The sequence below is a fragment of the Quercus robur genome, chromosome 8, assembly GCF_932294415.1.
Source record: "Quercus robur chromosome 8, dhQueRobu3.1, whole genome shotgun sequence".
NCBI lineage: Eukaryota > Viridiplantae > Streptophyta > Magnoliopsida > Fagales > Fagaceae > Quercus > Quercus robur.
Genome location: NC_065541.1, coordinates 15,962,076 through 15,985,653, shown reverse-complemented (window position 1 = coordinate 15,985,653; position 23,578 = coordinate 15,962,076). Strand labels below are relative to the sequence as shown.

The following is a 23,578-nucleotide window of genomic DNA, read 5'->3' as shown; positions in this document are numbered from 1 at the left end:
TTTTATAAGATATTAAATTATCAAATTAGTTAGGGTTCAAAGATATGTTAGGAAAATAATGACTAAATATGTCAAAATTAGGTTGTGTCAATAAAATTGTATTAGGGTTAAGTCCCAGTCGAAAGATCCTCAAAGAAAACAAAGTTTCAATATGCTCAAATTTGAGAAGTTGATGATCATTTTCCAATCGATATCTTTTACATGATAATAAATTTCTAACTGAAATTTGTTTCATTTGAAACTAGAGATTTCGGCCTTCAAAATGAACACAAAAGTGACTTGATTTGATTTAAAACGAATGAGATATAGCTATCTAAAGATGGCATAGTATAAGGATTCCATTTTTTGACTAAATTTAGCCTAAACCTATTGGCCGTGGAAAACCTCAATGGTGTGTTGTGTGTGTATGTGTATGTGTATGGAGTTACTACTTATTTATCCAAAAAAAAAAAAAACATGAATTAATATAAATCTTTATTGATATTGGATTGAATTACACCATTGGATCAAAAGAAAATAAATATTTACATGATTCTAGTCCTAGATACTTTTTTTTTTTTAATGAAAAATTACAAAAATTTTCATCCTACTTGTATTCTATAAATCTACTTGCTTGCAAATTTTCAAGATAATTTGAGATCATTAACTATGTCAACAATCAAATTTTTAAATTTCAAGCTTTTGTATTTAACATTGTGCATAAAAGGTGGTTTTCTAAATTGAATAGTAAATAGCATCCAATTGGTAACAAACTTGGTGTGTGTGTGTATATGTGTGTGGGTAAAGAATATAGAAAAAATGTAATTCAATGGTGGGATTTTTGAAATATTAATCCAATAAAACATTATAGGTAGTGTAACATTGCTTAGAGTTACACCAGGTGTACCTTGAACTAAACCCATATATATATTCAATAGTTGTGATTCTTATACTTGCATTCAAATCCTCCTTCAAATGCCTTGATGGTGAAACTAAATGTTGAATTGAATCCTTATTGATGTAGGACAGAATTTGCTGTTTAATTTTTGTAATTATTTAATTTTGGTATTTTTATGTAAAATTCGTTATTTTAGGTTTTGAGGCATTTATTTCCTTGTTTGTAGGTGCCTTTAATACTTTTTAGATCAAATTTGGTTCCTATTATGGTTAAGAATCAATTAGGAGTTATTTTAGAATATATTTTCTTGTCCGTCAAGTTTTATGGAACCCTTAAATAGGTCCCTAAGTCTGTATACGTTTTTCATAGTTGCTTATCAATAAAAATTCAGACTTTTGTCTATTGCTTTCTCTGATGGATTCCAAACCTATTAACTTATGAATTCAAGGAACCCCTCATGGATTCGAGGTTTACTACCTAGAAACTAACAGTTTAGTTTCTCTTCCATCAAGAGAGCATTGTGTGTACTGTCTTCAGGCTTCCCAACATCAAGTGGTATTAGTGCCTTGTCTTACCCTAGTCTAATGGCTAACCGATGACACAGTGGCCACCACAACAACGACGTCAACAACACTGTCCTCACTAGGGTTGAGTTCCTTGAGTTTTTAAAGAGACTCATGATGAGAATCAACGATTTCTTGAAAAAAATCAGCAAATTATTGGCGAAATCGAGCAAAAGATTGCTACTCTTCTTCTAGGAAATCATCTCACAACAACAATGTTCAATATATTCAAAGACGCACTCCTAACTACAAGAAAATTCCACTCTTTGACAGAGATATGTGTAAGTTGGATTTTATTCATTGGCTTCTTGATTTTGAAGAGTATTTTAATTTTTGGAAGATTTGTGATGAAGAAAGAGTACAGCTTGCATCTAATAAATAGGACGATGAAGCTGAGAAATGGTGGGAAGACATTCAAATTGATAAAAAGCGGCAAGGTAAGCATCTAATTGCTCTTGACAAAGAATGAAAAATGTATTAATTGATTAATGGTTTCCTAATGACTATTATGATATACTAGATTATACAAGTGTTGATTATAAATCTGTATATTCATATGAAAAGCAATATGTTCAAAACATGAAAAGTCGACCACAAAACCAAAATTATCACAGGCAAATCCATGTGTCACGTAAGGAAAGGGTTTGAGGGTTGAGAAGAAACAATCAATTTCTAAAGAAAATTTTGAAGTGGTAAGGAAAGATCACGACTTGCAACAGGTTGTTGAATTGAAACTTGAAGATACTACTTCTCAAAAATTTGATGAAGAGGTCAAAGAAAAGAAGGTTGAGTTGATTGTGGAAGATCCAATTAACAGAAATCAAGAGATGCTAATTATTGAGAATATTGTGGAAGATCCAATTAAGGTTAAATATGAGGATGAGTCCATTACCCACAATCCCTAGGTTCTGGTTAATTTGTTGAAGATGACCACACAATATGTTGATTTTCTTGGAGTAGAAAATTTTAATTTTATTATCAACCCTTTGTTGATTGATGTTGCAAATAAACTGAAGGTAGATGAGAAGAAATTTTATGCTACACTTTATGAAGAATTCAAGTTTTAGAACCGAATCAAGTTATTAAAGCATTCGAAGTATTTGTTTATTTGGAGGTGGAAGATTTCAGATTTCAACTATCAACTTGAGGACCAGTTTTTTCAAATGAAGGGGTCTGATGTAGAATAGAATTTGCTGTTTAATTTTTGTAATTATTTAATTTTGGTATTTTATGTAAAAATCTTTATTTTTTCCTAACACAAACTCTTGAAAAACTTTTCAAGAAGAGAGTTTATGGCAAGAAGACTTTGACAACCTGTATTTCTAAAACACTTTAAACAAAACTCATCACGGCATCTTAGTGTGAAATAGAAATAACAAATTGCATACAATATATAAGAATCATGTGCATAAAGAGAGAAAAGAAACAACACATGTAAAGATAGGTGAAATAAAGTAATAACAACCTCAATATATATATATATATATATATATATCAACATAAGTACAAGGTTTGCTATGACTAAGTGGACACAAGACCGATGTACAAAAATAATGTATCTAAAATAGAAAGAAAAGAAAAGATACAAAAAGTCTTCACTACATCCCTCATAAACACTCCCCCTATCACAAAAAATCTCCTATGCTAACCCTTCCCCTATGTATATGACTACTCTCATATCAAAACTCCTCCCCCTTTTTCTCACAAGTGACAAAGGGTAGATATATCAAGTAGACATCTCATCATCACTGGGCGAGCTAGCATCATCACTGCTGGAGCCATCATCACTCTCATCCTCGGAAGCCGGTGGAGATGGAGAAGAGGCAACAATGAAACCACCCATGACAGCTTGTTGTCGTATGATATGACCAACATGGATGTTCACCTGACATAACTCATCACTGAGTGTGTCAAGGCAAGCATCCATGCACACAAGCTATGCCATGATGGCCTCAAGAGTCACTCCACCCGCAGAAGATGAAGGAGCAGAGGTGGATGGAACGGTACAAGTTAGAGGAGTCGCGGTCTTTGTTCGGGGCCACCTCGGTCTAAGTTGTGCCTTGCTTCGTCTGACGGTAGCAGCATCTATGGCACTCATAACCGTGAAGTGAGGAGACTTGGGAAAGGAGATAGAAAAATGGCGAAGGATCCGTGTGATAGTCGAAGGAAAAATGAGCTTATCATGGGTCATCATATCCATATAGACATCTATAAGGGATAGAATGAAGTGAGTTGGGAAGTCGATAAAGATATCCTCTAAGAGGGATAACAAAAATCGAGCACGAGGCTCTGTAATGGAGTTATAATGAGAAAACAGATGAAGAATGAATGTCATCACCATGTTAAGGAATCTCGAATCTTTTGCAAAGCCCGAGCAAGGGGAGTTTTGACAATCTCCCCAAGATGAAGGTGTCTCACAAAAGAGAGACAAGAGTTTGTCTTTGGACACAGTCCTCAAACGATCGTAGCAAGGGTAGTTAGGATGCGCTACCCTAGGAATGTGTAGTACCTTGGATACAATATCCGGAGTAACTACTATACGTGTACCTCGAACGCGAGAGAAGAAATGAGATACAGAAGTACAAAATCCGTGCATATTGGAGTAAAACTCCTATATGATCACGGAGAGACAAGTGACCAAGATGTCACACAGTGACCCCCAACCGCTACTATAGATGGCAGTGGGTAGGTCAGTATCAGAAAAATCCGATAAGTTGACTTGGCGTTCCGAATGAATGCCTCGTCAAGAAAAGTTCTCCAAAAAGTCCTTTCAAGCTTTATCATCATGGAACCATACAAGAGAAGGTTTAGGGTCAGAAGAAGAAGTGGATGCTCCAGAACAAAGAGGATTTTAGGACAAAGTGGATTTGTGTTTGGGTGCTATAGAGCAGACTAACACAAGAAAGAGAGACAGGGAGAGAAAGAGACAATCAGAAAAACACCAACAAGACAATATATAAGAATATAAAAATTTTGAAGGTACGTATGCATGAAAAATGCATGAACATGTGACATGCAAACTTAAATACATCATGGGCTCAGCCCAATCCAAACCTACCAGCACACAATCATTGCAACAAAGTAAACACACATCTAAATGCATGAAACATTGTTATAATGCAAATGTGATTCAATGCATGAACATTTGGAATCATTTACACAAAACCCATCCCAAAAATTTCACAAAAACTTCATCAATTTTGAAAAACCCCAAAAAGTTTTCAAAATAACCCAAAACGTAGTTCTAAATGCATGAAGAATGAGTGATAAAGAGATCATACCAAGTGATCTGAGACAAGAAAAGGCCAAAAATCACGTGGGTTGAAGGTTTTGAGAGAGAAGAGAGTGTTTGGGAGGTGAAAAGACTGAAAACAATCAAGAAAGATTAAGGAGAAATGAAGAAAAATCGCGCAAAACCTTTATATAGATAAGTCATAAATCTCGACTGATCGAGAGGTGTCGAGATTTAAAACGTGTGAAAAAACTATCGAAGAGCTATCCAGGATCTGTTAAGAGGTGTCCACAGCTAGATGATCTCGATGTATCGAGAATCTATCGAGCATCTAGAAAGTTTCTCGATGGATCAAGTAGCTATCGAGAATCTATCAAGCATCCAGAAAGTTTCTTGATGGATCAAGCAGCTATCGAGGAGCTATTGAGAATGCAATAAAAAGTAGCTGAAGGGGCTCGATAGATAGTCTAGTTGTTGAGAGGTGTCCAGCAACTGTCGAGATTGCTTAAAAACAGTTTTTCAAGAAGAGAAAAACACAGATATGAGTACAATCAAGCATGATATACAACCAAAGATCCAAACAACATTTTAAGCTCTCAAAATCACCTCTCAACAAGAAAAAATGTCAAGCACATAGATCCAAAACACACACATGCACACGTACACTAAACAAGTCTAACAAATTTTATATTTCAAAAACAAGTTAAGAAAGTTTAGTAAGCATACATTAACACATGTATTCCTTGTGATGGCCAAATCATATTGTACTTGCACATGTATCAAAGGTAGCAAAGAATATTGCCTATTGTGTGTGAAAAACATTGCAAGATTGCATAAGTGCCTACATGTTATGACGATTTGAGATATGAGAAAATAACTTTAATTCACACACAATCATAACTGTTTGATGGGGACTATCACCTTCGAGGTACATCTTATAACTCTCACATCTCCTAGAATACACGCTTGCAATCATATATAAAGCATTTTGATTCTTTTTGCTTTTTATTTTTCTTTGCATATTTTTCTTTTAAGCAAACCATGCATAGGCATATAAGAGATAGAAAAGAAATACCCAATAATGTTAAGCATTTGACATTCCACTTTTGCTATGCCAAAGCATACAAATGTCATTTCATGATTGGCAGGCAACAGTGGTGAGATAGTTATTTATACCTTTCTCTTAGGATTTTCTAGTCCTTCCCGTCAAAAAGAGTGATATGAGTGATAAGCACAAGAGATTACTTAACCTTACTCATCACAAACACGAGCCACAAAGCTCACCTGCTTAGTTGTGCATAGCGATGCTCATCTAAGCTACAAATGATACAAAGTTTAGAAAAACTTTGTTTCAATGGCCATCCAAGGTACCCAAGTACCAATGTACACAAATATACACTGTTTTTATATTTTTCTGATTTTTCAATTTTTTTTTTTATTTTTATATGAGAAACAAAATAAAGCAAAACTAAAAAACAAACAAACAAAACATGTTAAGCAAAGCAATGCATAAAACTAGACTGACTCAAAACACGAAAGCAAAACACACAAGTAATGCAAAAACAAAAACAAGAAGGGGAGAGAGATAAAAAGCGACAGAATCACTTAGAGCCTTTTTCCTTTCATACCTTGGAAGAACCTTTCCGTTTAGCAAACCCTTGATCCGGCGATAAGGGGGAAGAATGGAAAACATTCAAGTTCGAAAGGAACATGAGGGTTTTGAGAAGATCTCCAAGAGGAGCAAAAGAGGATGGAAACTGATTCTGGTTTCCTGACGAGATCATGTTGTTGCTCTATTGAGTGGCTAACCACTTATAGCAATTAGGTCGAGTATGTCCAGTTGCTTCACAATGATGACAAAAATGCTGCTTTTTCTGTTTAGGTTTTTGAGTATTTCCCTTCTTAGTCCTAGGGTTCTTAATCTCTCTCTTATCAAGTTTAGGGGGTGCTCCTAAGATAGATTTACCCTTGTCTATGTTCTCACTAGCTAATTCATTTTTAACATCATTGTCCTCGATTTCAAGATTATTAGCAGGAGGAATAAAAAATAGTAGTACTAGAAGTAGCAATACTAGGAGAAGAGAAATCATACCCTAAATCGGTTCGATTGGAAGTAGATTTCTAAAGACTAAGCATCTTATCGAGCCTTGCACTTGAAGTCCTCTCCAACTGAGCTCTGACTTGGAACAGATCTGCCTCAAACTTCTTGGTCTTCTCAGCCAAGAAATTATTCTCAAATCTCAATTCTCCAATGGTCTAATTGGCTTCATCAAACTTTGTGGAAATTTCTTCTCATTCAAGCTCCACTTCAGTAAACTTCTTGGTGGCCAACCTATACAATTTCTCATGCTTTTTCAAGACCTTGTATAACTTTGCATAGGTTGTGTGGATATCATCCTGCTCATCCATCTTTTCAAACTTAAACTCTACCAATTCCTCTTCTTCATCCACATCTTCAACAATCCCTTCAGTAGGATTTACAGTGGCAGTGAAGGCATTTAAGATTCCATCATCCTCATTGTCGGAATTATCTTTAGGCTCAGTGTCGCTCAAGGTAGTAGCAAATGCCTTGCTTTTCCCAATGGTCTTGAGATATGTAGGGCACTCTTGTTTCATGTGTTTGAAGCCTTGACATCCAATGCATTTTGGTCCTAAGGGAATAGTGTACTAATCGTCATCCCTAGCATCCTTCTTTCCTTTGTCCTGGTTCATGAACTGAGACAAGTTAGACTGCTTGCAGTCTTTATCAAATTCTTTAGCATTGGCATTCTTCATAAACTTTTTGAATTGCTGGGTGATATAGGATTTTATCTTAGAATTTTCATCGCCAGAAGACTCATCAGTGTCACTGCTCTTGGCTTTCAATGCCATGCTCTTACTCTTGCTTAATTTCCCTATCTTTGTCAACCCCAACTCATAGGTTTGCAAATTGCCAACCAGCTCTGTCAAAGGAATTTTGTCAATATCCTTCGATTCCTCAATTGCAGTGATCTTGGCATGAAATCTCTCGGGTAAAGATCTAAGCACCTTTCTAACAATCTTGGGTTCGGGAATGGTTTCTTCAAATTTAAAAGTTGAGTTCACTATGTCCTTGAGTTTGGGATAGAACTCATCGAATGACTCATCCTCCTCCATCTTAATCTCTTCAAAGCTCGTAGTAAGCCTCTAAAACTTTGAATCCTTAACAGCCTTGGTTCCTTCATAAGTTGTCTGCAGAATGGCTCATGCTTCCTTAGCAGTTTCAATAGAGGAAATCTTCTTAAATTCCTCATTCATGACTGCACTAAATAACACATTGAATGCCCTACTGTTGAAGTTTGTCACCTCGATCTTAGCATCATCCCAGTCAGTCGGTGCTTCCGTAGGCTTGGTCTAGCCTATCTCCACAGCTTGCCACACTTTTTCATCTAATAACTACAAGAAAGCTCTCATGCATACTTTCCAGTATGCATAGTTAGTGCCATCAAATAAAGGAGGTATAATAAGATGTTGTCCTCTATCCATGACAAACAATGGTCAATGGATCACACAGCAAATATTAAAACCTAATTAGAGTGTGTCTACTCTGATACCACTTGATAAGCCAAGAATGTATTGATCCCTTGTGATGAATTAATAAATTAATTAGCCAAGTTAATTAATTAATTCAATTAGCATGCAAAATGCGTGATAGCACAAACAAATCACCAATTAGCTAAATGTAACGGAAATCAAATTAACACGGTGATTTGTTCATGATTGGGGAAAACTTATACGGCAAAAACCCCACCGGATGATTTTAAGGTCACCACTCCCAAGAATTCACTATTATCACAACAAGTGGTTACAAGTAAATGAATCACAATACCTTATACCAACCTACAGTTGAACCCTTACCCCAATACCTAATTGGATTTGTTCTGTAGTGACAAACTCTCCTTGCCAATGCACGACTCCCAGTACGTGACTAACCAATTCGATGCGCAGATCGCAATACGCGGCTTACTCACCAACTTAAGAAAAATGCTGACTACAAAGTTCTTCAGTTCATCACACGATGAAGATCATGAAACTCCTTGGTCACAAAACCCTATGGCGTACAAACACAGCAGCTTCTTCAAGAGAAAGATGAACTAAGGCAAATTCTGTCTCTGGTCACAATTTGCATGAACACAACTTTGCTTCACACTCGCGCAACCTTTGACAGCCCTTAAAATAATCCTTATATATGTTTAGGGTCGTGAGTAAAGAAAGCCCAAACATATACACACAGATTTGATGAAAATCAGAGCTGAAAATCTGTTTTTCATGAACCTCGATAGATAGCTTATTTGTTGAGATAGCTGTCGAGCATCGGGCTTCAGCAGTTTTTAAACCTCGATAGATACTAGCTGTCGAGCAAGCTGTCGAGATTTAAAATCCATCACTTCTTCACTTGTTTCTTGGACAGACTTGCATGGATTTAATACTTATTCTTGAAACCTTGTTCCTTGAAGCATTAAACATATCCTGCATCTACTCAATTACAAGTAAAGTGTGTTTTGTCAAAGAATTAGCCAATTCTAATTTGACATATGTTCCTAACATTAAATCACATATGTCCTAACAAACTAGAGTACAATTTAAATAATTCCTTGGGTGATAATCTTGAGTTTGTGGTTTGATAATGACTTTTGGAATATAATCATATTTTTAGGAATTTTCATGTCTAATTATCAGTAGTCGTATGATGTAATATATCATAATAATCACAAGAAAACCGGAAATCAACCAACATCTTTTACATTTAATGCCAATAAAGAATTTAATGGTTAGCTTGACGCCTTTATATTAATATGTATGTCATCCCATCATTCAGTCACATCATTATCCAATTTATTAGACACAAGTCTGAATTTTTCTTCATCTCATATTTCTCAATAATTAAAATGTTCTTGCAAATCAAGAATCCAATTAATAATATCCAACTTACGCATCTTTCCATTGAGTTTTGTTGTATTTAGGGATGCATCTATGATTAGATTGACTGGTGTTACTGTGGCAAGATTTCCTAGCAAGAAGGGTAGTGTCTACATGATGTAGTTCGCGTAGTCCTTAAAAGGTTTATTGTTGAATCTGAAGAAATATGTTCCTAACTCCTAAGAACATGTCCTTTAACCTTTCCCATTACTAGAACTACTACCGTCATGTTTATTAGTCATCAGTCCAAGGTAAGAATAGGGATCTGATACCAACTAATGCATGTGGAAAGTCACAAAAAAGCAAAACACGTTTACTTTTAAAATAACCTTGAATCCACAAGAGTTCCTTAAATCTACAAGGAGAGTTTCTAGAATCCACAAAAAAGTTAAGAGACAAAAGTCAGAAATTTTAATTAAATAGAATTTCAATTTCAATTTCATTTACCGGTTGTTGCCTATTTAAAGGCTTCATAAAATTTGACTGACAATAAAACATATTCTAAAATAGATCTTAATTGATACCCTACCATAATAAGACCCCAACTTGACTTAAAAGTATTAAATGCAGATTTTGTCCGACATCAAAACCAATGGGGAATTTGACATGAAATTAATCCTAACTAGTCGCTAACCCGTGCGATGCACGGGAAAACTATTAGAAAATAATAAAGCATGCATATATTAAAAGACAATTTAAGTTCATGTGTGCTTGCAAGGGATACATACCTAAATAGTTCTTGCGGTAGAAATAAAAGCCTTATCTTTGAGATAAAGAACTGAAGTAAACAAACTAACCTTACATAAAACAAATTAAAAAAAAAAAAAAAAAACATAAAACTGATGTCACGGGAAATTCAGCCACATAGTAGTAATATATAAATCTCTTAAAACCTAAACCTAAACCTAAACCTAAACGTAAGGACTAAATATTTATGTGCCTTCTCTTGCTTTCCTGATGTATTTAGTTAAAAACATAAAACTGATGTCACGGGAAATTTAGCCACATAGTAGTAATATATAAATCTCTTAAAACCTAAACCTAAACCTAAACGTAAGGACTAAATATATAAACAAACTAACCTTACAAAAGCTAAACTTTATAAGCTAAAATCTATACCGTGAGTTGTAGATCTTGAATGCTATACCGTGCGTTTAGGGCTTCCTACATCTGGAGAGAGAGAGAGTTTGCAGAAACCAAAGAAACTCTCTCTATAGCTTAAGAAACACAATATAATAAAATCAAAGATATAAAATTTTCAGAGGACAAAATATTATAGATAATTTAAAAGAATTTTGGTTTAATTCTTGAACACCGCAACTTCATAAAATTCATACTAATAATAATATTTTATGATAGCGCAGTTAGAATTTTGGTTTAATTCTTGAACACTAAATTGGAAATTGATTATATGAGTATTCAATGGTGAACAAAGTACTATGTATTAATTAATATATAAACAAAACTAACCTTACAAAAGCTGAACTTTATAAGCTAAAATCTATACCGTGCATTGTAGATCTTGAATGCTTTAGGGCTTCCTAGGTCTGGAGAGAGAGAGAGTGTTTGCAGAAACCGTGGCTTTATATTTCTTAACTTGAGAGAGGGGTAAGGTTGCTAGGGTTTTGAGGAGTTATAATTTTTATTTATTTTTTATTTTTTAAATATTGTGCTGACGTGGAAAATTGCGGTGCCAGCAAAAGATTCGGTTTTATATATATATATATATATATATATATATATATAGATTAATCAATTAAGAAACAATCAAAATTAACCACACATAATCGCATGGTTTATTCCTTAACATGTTAGAATGCATATTAACCGCTGATCTTCATGTGATTTGATCTTTTGATTGGATGGTCTATTCGGCATGTTCTTTATATCACTTAATTTCATGTTCATCAGATGGTTTAAACAACATTGCTATTCATTCTCAAAAAAAAAAAAAAAAAAAAAAAAAACAACAACAACAACAACAACATTGCTATTTCTTATTATTTTTAAATTTTGATTTTACCCCTTTGTGAACAATTACAAATTTATGCTACACCTGAGAATCTAGAATGAGCAGGAATGACAGTCGCAAAATTGCTAGAATCTACAATCTGATTTTTGTGTTAACCATGCCCTAGGCAAGAGTCAACCACGCCCACTAAACCCTAATGTTGTGTTTGGATGGCAGAATTTGGGTGATTAAAATCTAAATACCTTATTTAAATAATTTACAAAGGATCAAGAATTTGTATTTGACAAATCCACCAAGGATTTTAAACTTTAAAATCCTATGATTTGAAATAACTTATAAACCCGTAGAATTTTAAAAATCCATATGACATACTTAAATATTTATAGATTTGGAATTAAGGCATTTCAAATCCATCACTTTCAAATACAAATCTAAATTCAAGTATCTAAACGTAATCTAAGGGTTAAGTTATTATAGTCATTGAAAATCCATTGCAATTTTTTAAGTTGTAATTTTGTGGGAGTGGTCAGATTTAGATTAGCGCATCATACCATTAGGACTATAATCACCTACTTTTTTCTAGAATTATTAAATTTTGATTAACTAATGTTCAATACTTCAATTAGTAGCTCCGGAAAAACATTTGTAACAACAATTCTGCGAAAATACAACTTTTTTCAAACTTTTTTTGCAATTATTGAAATAACATATTATAATTTGGTGCTAATAAAGTAATGTTAGTAGTAAAGCCATGTGAAAGTAAGTTTATTTTAATCACAATTTACTACATCAATAGTGATGAATATGATTGTGAAATTTTTTTTGTATTCCCAATATTATTCTTTTGACATTTTTGCAATAATTTGATATGGGTAATATTACCAACACCACCTTCCCCCATAAAACGATACAAACAATGGTTTATAAAAAATAGTAAATTCTTTTATAGATATTATATAAGTTTAATTTATGACATCCACTCAATGATGATTACTTTTTATCATTTAGCATAAGATATCAATTAGTTATTAGCGTAAATGAGAATCAAATTTCAAATCTCTTATAGGATAATAAAATATTTTACCAATTGAGTTAATTAGAACTTACAAAAATAATAAGATTAATTAGAAATATAATTTTTTCACAACTCCTTGTGATTAGTGTAATATAATTTTTATTTAAATCTAGCATTGATACCACTTATATTACATACTTTTTTTTTTTTCCTAATATATTACATACTAGGCGAAAACCACATTTTCGTTCTTATATTTTCACGCGATTCCCACTTTAATCCTTAACTTTTATTTCCACCGTTTTTAGTCCCTAAAATCAAAAAAGCGATCTCATTTTTGTCCCTACCATCATCTCACAAACGGAAATAGTCTACGTGGCAAACAGAGTGCATCGTTGGCACACTAAATGCTGACATTAGTATTAAAATAATAATATAATATTTTTTTTGCATTAAAATAATAAATAAAAATGCCACCTCAAAAAATTAAAAATCAAATAATGAAATAATTTTTTTTTAAACCTTAATAAAAGAAAAGAATTAAATTATTTATTTTTTTGAAGAACATGAAGAAAATCATCCAACCTTGCCCCGAAAATAAGAACAGAAAATTAAACTATAGATCCACATCAAATTAAACATGAACAAGAAATTAAACATGAAAACAAAATTTAAAACCCAGAAAATTCGAACCTCAGAGCCGAAACCCAAAATTAGAATTCACGCCAACATTCTTGACAAACCCAGATAAAATTGATAAATTAAACATGAACACATTAAATATTTGAACAAGAACACAAACCTAGCAAATTTAAAACCCAAAAAATTAAATTCAAACCTAGATTCAAAAATTTAAATTTAAAGCCATATTTCAAACCCCTATACCACCAAAACATCAAACACAAAAATCAAATCCAAATTTTTGGCCCCTAAACACCAAATTCAAACCCAGATTTTCGGCCCCCAAACTCAAAACTCGAAACCCAAATTTTCTAAGCACAAACCTCAAATCCAAGCGGCGCGTCATATAACCTCAAGCATATCTAGTCCTCTACTCCACTCTCCACCAACAAAATCATACACCAACACAAGCCCTTCTCTCAAACCTCACAAACTCCTCCCACTCCGTCGCAACAAGTCGTTGATACAATCCGCTACTTGAACCAAAACCACTTTGTTCTCTAAACAAGAGCTCCACGGCGTGGTTCACGAGGATGTAGACGTGTCCGACGGTGGAACATGTCGCGACGACGCAGCCTTTGCCCAAGATAGCTCGGCTTCGAAGCCACGCACGTGCCTCCATGTCGTATAAATCCATCAAGCTCACTTACACGTGAGCCTCTGTGTTTGCCGCAACTCATGGAGGTTCAGTCCCAACCGCGGTGCCACTGATTTTGAGTCCGCCTATCACATAGAAAATGCCGTCAACCGAAGTGCCAATGCAACTGTATCTCCTCCTCGGTGTTTTGTGGTGTGGATTGTTGCTAGGTTGTGGGGGTAGTCTAGTGATGGTGGCGTGGTGGTGGGTCTGCCTCTCTCTCCTCTCTCTAGCTCTCTCAACTCTTATCGTGTCTCACCCTCTCTTTTGCTTTGATTTCTGAATCTCAACTCTATTGGGGTTTGATATTTTGTTGCTTTTGCTACGGGTTCATGTGTTTGTTCTATATGCTTAGATCCCTGTTAATAGTTCGAGAAAGATTGTTTTGTGCTTGGAATATTGATCTTGTTCTTATTTATTCCTTATTCATGTTTATTCTGATGTGGATCTTATGTTTAATTTTTTGATCTTATTTTTTGAGTTATTCGTGATTTTTGGTTTTCAATTTTGAGATTTTAAGTCTGGGTTGGTGTTCTTGGTATTCTTGTTCAGGATACTATTAGATCTTAATTCATGTGAATTTTTATTTTTATTTCTTTTTTTAATTTGGATGCTGACGTGGCATTTTTTAATGTCAAATAACATTTTTTTATTATTATTTTAATGGTCATGTCAGCTTTTAGTGTGTCAACTGTGCACTCTGTTTGCCACGTGTGCATTTTCCATCTCTGATGTAACGGTAGGGATAAAAACGAGACACATTTTTCAAGATAGAGACTAAAAGCAGTGGAAATAAAAGTTAAAGACCAAAGTGGAATCGTATGAAAATGCGGTTTTCGCCTACATAGAGCATGGTGTTTATATATTTAAATAAATAATGAAAAATGTGGTGTCATGTCAATATATATATATATATATATATATTTATATATATCCCTGTTCTTTTCTTTGCTTGAAATAAGAAAATTTCAACTCGTTAGTCACTTTTATAGTAGGTTCCTTCATTTTGTAACACAAGAAGACTGTCTTCTTTTCCGGAAGACATGCGTCCAAGTCACTGCCGTGTCGTACAGGGTTTATGCCTTTCTAATGGTCCTAGAGGCCTATCTTGAACTTTTGTATAGGAACCAAAGAGGTCAAGAACTAGGAATCAATGGGCCTTCTTTCTTCTATTCTTGTCGTTGCAAATTTACTCTGTTTCTTGTTTAAAATCTGCTATGGTGTAGACAGCATATCTCCATCCCAACCTTTAAGCGACGGTAACATCATAGTGTCCAGAGAAGGAAAATTTGTACTCGGTTTCTTCAGTCCTGGAAGTTCCAAGAATCGTTACCTGGGAATTTGGTACCAGAGCATCCCAGTTCAAACTGTTGTTTGGGTTGCAAACAGAGTTAGCCCAATCAACGATTCATCTGGGATTTTGATGATAAACAGCACTGGAAATCTTAACCTCATTCACAATGATTCGGTTGTTTGGTCAGCAAGCACTTTGAAAGAAGCTCAGAGTCCATTGTTACAGCTCTTGGATACCGGGAATCTTGTGGTAACAGATGGCAATTCAGGAGACTATTTGTGGCAAAGCTTTGACTACCCATCTGATACAATTTTAGCAGGAATGAAACATGGTTGGGATTTAAAGAGACGTCTCAACAGGCGCTTAATTGCATGGAAGAACTGGGATGACCCATCTCCTGGAAACTTTATTTTTGAGATGACACTTCATAACTACCCGGAAGCTTATTTGTGGCAAGGCTCAACTATATACTTCCGTACTGGTCCTTGGAATGGCTATGGCTTCAGTGGTTCACCTGGACTAAAGTCAAATCCAGTGTTTGCCTTCGAATTTGTGTACAATCAAGATGAGATCTACTTCATGTATACCCTCAAACAGGCACTCCTTTCAAGAGCACTTCCCAACCAAACTAACTCTATGTTTCAACGCTTCACATGGACAGAACAAAGTTGGAAGCTTTATTCATCTCTGCCTATAGACCGCTGTGATACCTATGCCCTTTGTGGGGTTTATGCAAGGTGTCTTGTTACTGACTCTCCGGTCTGTCAATGTTTGAAGGGATTCAAACCGAAGTCGGAAAAAGGATGGGATTCAATGGATTGGTCCCAAGGATGTGTACGTAGTAAACCATTGAGCTGCGAGGATAAAAGTACACATGGGTTTCTTACATTTCCTGGATTGAAACTCCCAGATACCACACACTCGTGGGTAAACACAAGTATGAATCTGAAGGAATGCAGGGCAGAATGCTTGAATAACTGTTCTTGTATGGCTTATACAAACTCAGATATCAAAGAAGGTACTGGCTGCGCTATCTGGTTTGGTGATTTAGTAGATATTAAACAGTTTCCAGCTGGTGGACAGGATCTATACATTCGAATGCACCCTTCAGAACTAGGTATGAGTTTTATTTTGTGAAAGAAGATCTTCAATAAGTGATTTTAATTGTCTTTCAAAATGTTTTTTTTTTTTTTTTTTTTTTGGAAGAATTTAAAATATTTTTTAGTTCTGTATATACTTTTGACTGAATTTGCTTTGTCACTTCTAAATCTAATATCAAGGTATGGAAGATGGTCATAAGAAGAAGATAACAGTGCTAGTTGTGTGTTCCGTTGTGATAGCTTCTGGAATGCTCTTAGCTAGCTATTTGATTTTTAGAATCAGGAAAAACTTAAAAGGTAAAGTTTCTTATAAAGATAGTGTAACATCTACTAATTAATCTAAATATATATCATAATGTGCTTCTCTTCACATGTTTTATCCTTGAGTTAAGGTCATTGTGATATATATATATTTGTTTTTTTTCTTTTCATTCTCCTTTATCAGAGAAAATGGAGAGAAGTAGAACAACGGGTCATAGCAGCAGGGGTAAAGAAGAAGATATGGAGCTTCCAATGTTCGACCTGTCCACAATTTCTAGAGCCACTGATGACTTCTCACTTAACAACAAACTTGGAGAAGGTGGTTTTGGACCAGTATACAAGGTAAATTTGCAATGTGTTGGAAAAGTAAATAGCAAAGAAATACTACTCATTTTATTCAGACTTCTTAGATTGATTTGCAAATGTGAACTTTCAGGGTGTACTAGATGGACAAGAAATTGCTGTAAAGAGGCTTTCTAGGAGTTCAGGACAAGGACAGAACGAATTCAAAAATGAAGTTATACTGATTGCAAAACTTCAGCATCGAAATCTTGTTAAGCTTCTTGGTTGTTGCATTGAGGGAGAAGAGAAGATGCTGGTGTATGAATACATGCCAAATAAGAGCCTGGACTTTTTCATTTTTGGTATGAAACCCTTTAAACCTATTGTATTTAGTAGGGAATGGCATGTGTAATTCTGTTTTCAATTTTCCATTGAATATGTAAAATTTCAGTTGACTGGTTAAGAATTTTAGAATTTTATATTAACTTGAACAAGAAACTTGCTAGATGAAACAAAAGGTAAAGTTGTGGATTGGTCCAAGCGCTTCCAAATCATATGTGGGATTGCTAGGGGGCTTCTCTATCTCCACCAAGATTCTAGATTGAGGATTGTACATAGAGATCTCAAGGCAAGTAACATTTTACTTGACAGTGAGATGAATCCCAAAATATCAGATTTTGGCATGGCTAGAATATTTGGGGGGGATCAGACAGAAGGAAACACAAACAGAGTGGTTGGGACTTAGTAAGTACTATTCATATGCTATATATCTGAATAAATCTATAATTTCATTAATGTAGTTATTTATCCTAATTTATGGTGCAATGTAGTGGTTATATGGCACCAGAGTATGCATTTGATGGACTCTACTCAACAAAATCTGACGTTTTTAGCTTTGGAATCTTGTTGATGGAGATAGTAAGTGGAAAGAAATCTAGAGGGCTGTATCACCAAGACCAAAAAGGGAACCTTATAGGACATGTAAGTATTTAAGAGTTAGAACTTATTTTCAGAATATGTTAAGCACTTAAACCAATTAATGATAAGTAACTTTCAATATTTTTAGGCATGGAGACTATGGAAAGAAGGCAGGCCTTTGGAGCTGATGGACGCTTGCTTGACCGACTCAAACAACCTCTCAGAAGTGTTGCGCTGTATCCATGTTAGTCTCCTATGTGTGCAGCAACGTGCTGACGATAGGCCGAGCTTGTCAACTGTTCTTTTAATGTTGGGTAGTGAAAGTGTATTGCCGCAGCCCAAAGAACCTGGTTTCTTCATAGATAAGGGGCCACATGATGCAAATTCTTCATCAAGTAAGAATGAATCATCCTCAACCAACGAAGTAACCATTACATTACTAGACCCTCGATAATGATTGTTTACATAGGTGTGTGATCATGTATCACCTATCCAGAGTATTGTTTCTTGCTATCATTTTGTAACCTATAGTCCAATATTGATGTCACTTTTTTTTCTCCTGAATGTGTTTAACTTACTGATGTTTAATTATTTGTGCCATGTCGTAAAATGCCTTATTTCACAACAAATGGACCAATGCTTTTCATGATTTTCCGGATGGAGCTTGTTTAGACCTGATACAATGTTTGTCCAAAATGAATTGAAGTTTGGCGCAGAGGCATAAACAGAACCACATTGTCCCCTGTATTGTATTTCCAGTGTACATGGTTTGGCCCAGATGAGTGCCTTTTGTCACTAACCCAAAATATACCATTCTCTTATTTTCCTCAAGTTAAATGTATAACAAGTGGTTTTCATAAAAGTCTACGGAGTACCCTGTACTGAAATTCGGAGTGGTCAATCAAATTGGTCTCACACAAGTTAAAGAGTGAAGTACATTCCACAATCTTGTTTGCTAGAAAATGCCTAAAATTGTTTCCCTTTTAAAAAAAATTTCGATAGCTTATATGAATAGTATTTATCACACGATAGAGTTTTTTTAAAAAACTTTTATATTAAATTTGTTAAAAAAAATTAAAACCTAATTTATTTTTAAGAACTTAAGAATTAAATGATTTTTATATAAAACTGAGACAAAAAAGGAAAAAAAAAAATTAAACTTTTTTTGGTAAATCCCAAAACGCCCTCAACTTATCTATCAGCAGTGGTCATGGAAAATTAACACGAAGCTTGGTAACATATAATAAATACGTTACTTGTTGCAGTTATAAGACCACTTGTAGCCAAATCAACCAAAAAAAAACGACCACTTGTAGCAGCTGGAAGCTTCTAGCAATGATAATCAGTACTCAGATTTCAATGTTGTTAAAAGACTTCTTTCTACAATGTGAATTAAATAATTAACTCAAGATGTAGTTCCAATTAGTGGGATTAGTTAGAACACTTTATAAAAAGTTGAAGCCGACTAGCATTTGTTTCAGAAAATTTACACTTTGCTTGAGGACTTGTTTGGGGCTGCCATAATTTGAAGGAAGCAGAAAGTCAAGGAGCAGTTGGGAGTTGGAAATCTTTTTATGAAAAGTTGAAGCAGACTTTATAGGTTCATAGTACTGGCTCTCTTCCAAGAAATTAAAGCCTTTATTATTGACCTACTAAATGTTGGAAGCATTCAAAGAAGCCCAACCAGCCCTGTGTGGCCATATATGCAAACAGTGGAATCAACTTGTATCTGAAAATTTTCTTTTATGGGGTTAGTTGGATAATGAACACTTTTTGTGGGTTTTTTTTTTTTTTTTAAAAGGTAATGTTAGTGGGTACTTTTAAAGAAATGTTTAACAAACTATTTTACAAAAATTCTAACATTATTTTTATGAAAAATAGAAAAAATTGTCAAAATATTAATTTTTTTCTTTTCTTATTAAAATATTTCTAAAATAGTTCACTAATAAATACTTTAAAGACATCTATTAATATTTTCCTATATGTATAGTGAAAAAGATGTAGGCAACTCTCTTTTTTTTTCTTTTTTTTTAAGATATAATTCTATATAAAATCCAAGAGACATGTAAGATTGAGGTTGGAGTGTAGACAATCAAAACCATGGCTTAATGGTCAAGGTGGTCTATTTTCCTGGTTGTGGACCAGAAAGAATAAAATTTTCACGTCAAGTTTTTTCGATTTTGATATTTTAGGTTTCTACGTGTTCAATGTATAAATTAAGACTAACATTAACAATTTTTGGAGGTACATAATATAAAATCTTGAGTGGTAGATCCACTTAAGTAGTTGGATATCTTTATCAAAAAGCAGAAGCAGAACTTTCTAAAAAATAAAAAGCAGAAAATGGGCTCTTGGGATTTGGACAGACAAGATCTAAATTGTAAATAGTAGCTTGATTTAGCTGCAAAAAGCATGGAGTACCTCCAATAGGCTACATCTCAACGTTTTTAGCCTTTTGTACTGAGGTATTTACTTCTCAACTACCGAAATATCTAACGCCTAACGGGCTCTAGTAATGGAATTTGGCAAGTACTGAAATATGCTCTTTGAAAGCAATAGCAGCTTTTTAGTCCTGCATTAAATTTGGGGCTGTTGTAGTTGTGTGAAACCACCCAGGCAAATTGAATGCAGGAAATGCCTTATAAATTGCAGCCAACTCTGCATTGATAGCAGAGGCTAGAGTTGAAGAAGCCATATTCTTGCTTTTAGGAAAAGTACGTAGATAGTCCAAGAGTACTCTCATAAAATGGGTGGGCTCTGCACATGAAATTCATTATGGAGCTGACTTTTTTTTGTGAGAACCTGTGCTCCAATACTATCCAAGTATTTGTCCTTGCTAGGGGGCACTCTTAGGCCTCAGTTAAGTAAGTCATTACGGAATCATATAACAATACACCGACGCTAAATAATTTATGGACTAACCAATGTCTTAGAGCATTTATTAATGGACCATTTTTAAAAAATTTTAATACAATTTTTATAAAAAAAAAAAAAAAAAAAAAAAAAAAAAAAACTGTCAAAACAATCAATTATTTATTTTCTTTTCTATAAAAAAGTTTCTAAAAATACTTCTTAAACTAATTTTCTTAAAGCATCTGTTAAGTTTTTTCATTATCTATGAGAAATTTAATCAATTTGTAAAAAAAAAAAAAAAATTATAATTCAATGGTTGCATTGGAAGATGGACGATTGAAACTCTATGGGTTCGTTTGGATACAACTTATTTTTACTAAAATTAAAAACTGAAAACTGAAAATACTGTAGCAAAATAATTTTTAAATATGTGAATAGTGTTGTGGGACCCGTGAACAGTGCATGAACAGTGCGTGAACAGTGATAAACAGTAAATTTTGTCCCCTCTTTGCGTTTCAACTGAGTTTTTTTGCGTGTTTACTTCCTGCCACTGTAGCCATGGGTCCCACGCCCATCAAAACGCAAACGTGAAATGCTGAAGGAAACACGGATCCAAACCACACATATATGTCTCTATTAGGAATACCAAAAAATGCTAATTGAGCTACAAAACTCTTTGGCAATTTGTTAAAATTTGACATCAATATGATCGGAATGTTTAGCCATCTCTAAATAACATAATCAATTAGTATCCCAAATTTCTTCTCAAAAAAAAAAAAAGTATCCCAATACGTCATGCAACTCTAAAAATACAACTTAATCATCCACATAATAAGGTTAAAATTCAATTTACACTTCTTGGGTCATATGGAACTTCGTTTTGTGTTTAATATGGTTTGTGGCCTGACCCAACTTAGAAGCGTTTAATTTTAAATGGGATTTTGTGAAGCATAGTCCAAGGAGGATAAAAAAAAAAAAAACATTTGGCCCATTTTTGGACCGGTTTGGACTTGTTATTTGGAGTATATATTGTCACTTCATAATTAGGATTTGTTGTGACATTGTAATGCACTGTCATCTTTATATTATTCTCTTTGACATCATGAAAATTGCTACAACTCCGTGGATGTAGGCATATTGTCAAAAAGTCCTATTTATATATAGTGATAGTTAACCTAGGAAGCTTTGACTGTGCCTAAATTAAGGATGATTTGATATTCCTTTATTCAAAAATAATTTTACGCCAAAAAAAAAAAAAAATTTCAACACATAATGGGAGCTATACATATACAATTGATGTGTGTAAAATATAAGAAAGGAAATGGTAACGAGTATATGCAAATACAGATAAGGAAACAATTAGTGCTATATATGGTATGCACTTTCCAAAGAGATTTGGTTGGGATTTGGGTGCACAAACAACGTTGTCCTAAAATGGGGCATTAACGATTTCGAGCATAGAACGTCGAAACAACCCCTTGGTTGCCTCAAATATATCGACTTATCTTGGTTTTGAATGATACTGACCCATTTTTCGTACTTTTCTTGTGATTTTTTTTTTTTTTTTTTTGGTTGCCTTTTTAGGGCAATTTTGATGACTTCTAGGATTGGAATGATGAAAGAGTTTTTGGAATTACGAGGATTTTAATATTTGGGCAAAGTTTGAGAGAAATAAAATTTTCCTTTCTTCTTTATTATTCATTCTAAATACTATACATAATTAGAATTTAACTCTTTAATATCTAAATTTCTATACTTACAAAAATAGCCCTATTACATAATTAAGAATTATTTAATAATAAAACAAATTAAGGACATAAATATAAATATAAAAATTTCAATTCCAATAAATTAGGACCCAAAAAATTATGATATAAAAATAATTTTAGAAATTCAAAATTCATAAATTAGGGAACTTTTTTATTTTTTGGTAAAAGTTCTAATAAATATTTTATTTTTTATTTATAATTTGACAATACTTAACTACTTATGAAAGAGAATAGAAAATTTGAAAAGTCTAGAAATTTCCGTTAAAAATACTAAAAAGTATTAATCAATTGGGTTACAAAACTCTTAGCAAATATATAATATTTAAATTATAAGTAATTGCAATTAAAATTTAACATTTTTCATTTTTTATATTCAAATTTGAACTAATAATTTGTTGTAAAATTGTTATGAAAATATTGTAAACATAACACTTCTCATGAAAGTAATCATATAAAAGTAATTATGACTTACAAGTCTTACACAGTCTCATTCAAAGAAAAAAAAAATTCGAGTGCCACATGGAAAGAAATACAAGTGCGTCTCAGGGCCAGGGGTCAGGTCAGGTTCTTAAACGTGAAGCCCAAGAAGGAAAGATATTTGGGCTTTTATCGTAGCTTCTCCTTTTTGGTCCAGGTCAGGTTCTTAAACGTGTAGCCCAAGAAGGAAGAGTTTTGGACTTTTGTCGTAGCTTCCTCTTTTTAGTCCATTGTTGGCCTATTTTTATTTGGACGATATGTGACCTGCTTTAGCCCAAAGGGCCGAAAAGATGAGATGTTGCCTTTCTAGGCTGTCTAGGACACTGCGGTAGTAGTTGTGAGCTTATAAAGTTGAAAGGGTAAAGTGAAAGATAAACCTCTAAAATTTTGGATTCTTTGAAATTTATATCTTCAGTTAGAATTTGGATTATACTTCCTAAAATTATATTTTATTTGCATCAGAAGCCTTCATCCGTATTTTTAATTAAATATTATATAAAGTTCTCGTGTGTGTTTAATTCGTCCAATAAAATGATATTATGTGACATAATGAAATGACATGGCATAATAGAAATGACATAACATCATTTTATTGGACAAACTAAACATACATAACAAGCTTATGTGACACTTATGCTCCATTTGTTTCAACGTAAAATTTTTGCAAATATAAAATGTAAAATATTTTCAAAAAAACATTTTCATTTTA

General features: G+C 33.8%; 1 protein-coding gene across 1 annotated transcript in view; it reads left to right on the top strand.

Moving 5' to 3' along the window:
- The window catches only part of LOC126695941 (receptor-like serine/threonine-protein kinase SD1-8), a 68,179-nt gene that overhangs the window by 36,320 nt on the left and 8,281 nt on the right, over window positions 1-23,578 (top strand). Inside the window, exons 2-8 of the mRNA XM_050392735.1 lie at window positions 14,937-16,326; window positions 16,490-16,606; window positions 16,755-16,912; window positions 17,007-17,214; window positions 17,359-17,596; window positions 17,683-17,833; window positions 17,919-18,221. Of these exons, the coding sequence (XP_050248692.1) occupies window positions 15,069-16,326; window positions 16,490-16,606; window positions 16,755-16,912; window positions 17,007-17,214; window positions 17,359-17,596; window positions 17,683-17,833; window positions 17,919-18,221 (2,433 nt within the window). The 5' untranslated portion in view covers window positions 14,937-15,068. The remainder of the gene's footprint in view (window positions 1-14,936; window positions 16,327-16,489; window positions 16,607-16,754; window positions 16,913-17,006; window positions 17,215-17,358; window positions 17,597-17,682; window positions 17,834-17,918; window positions 18,222-23,578) is intronic.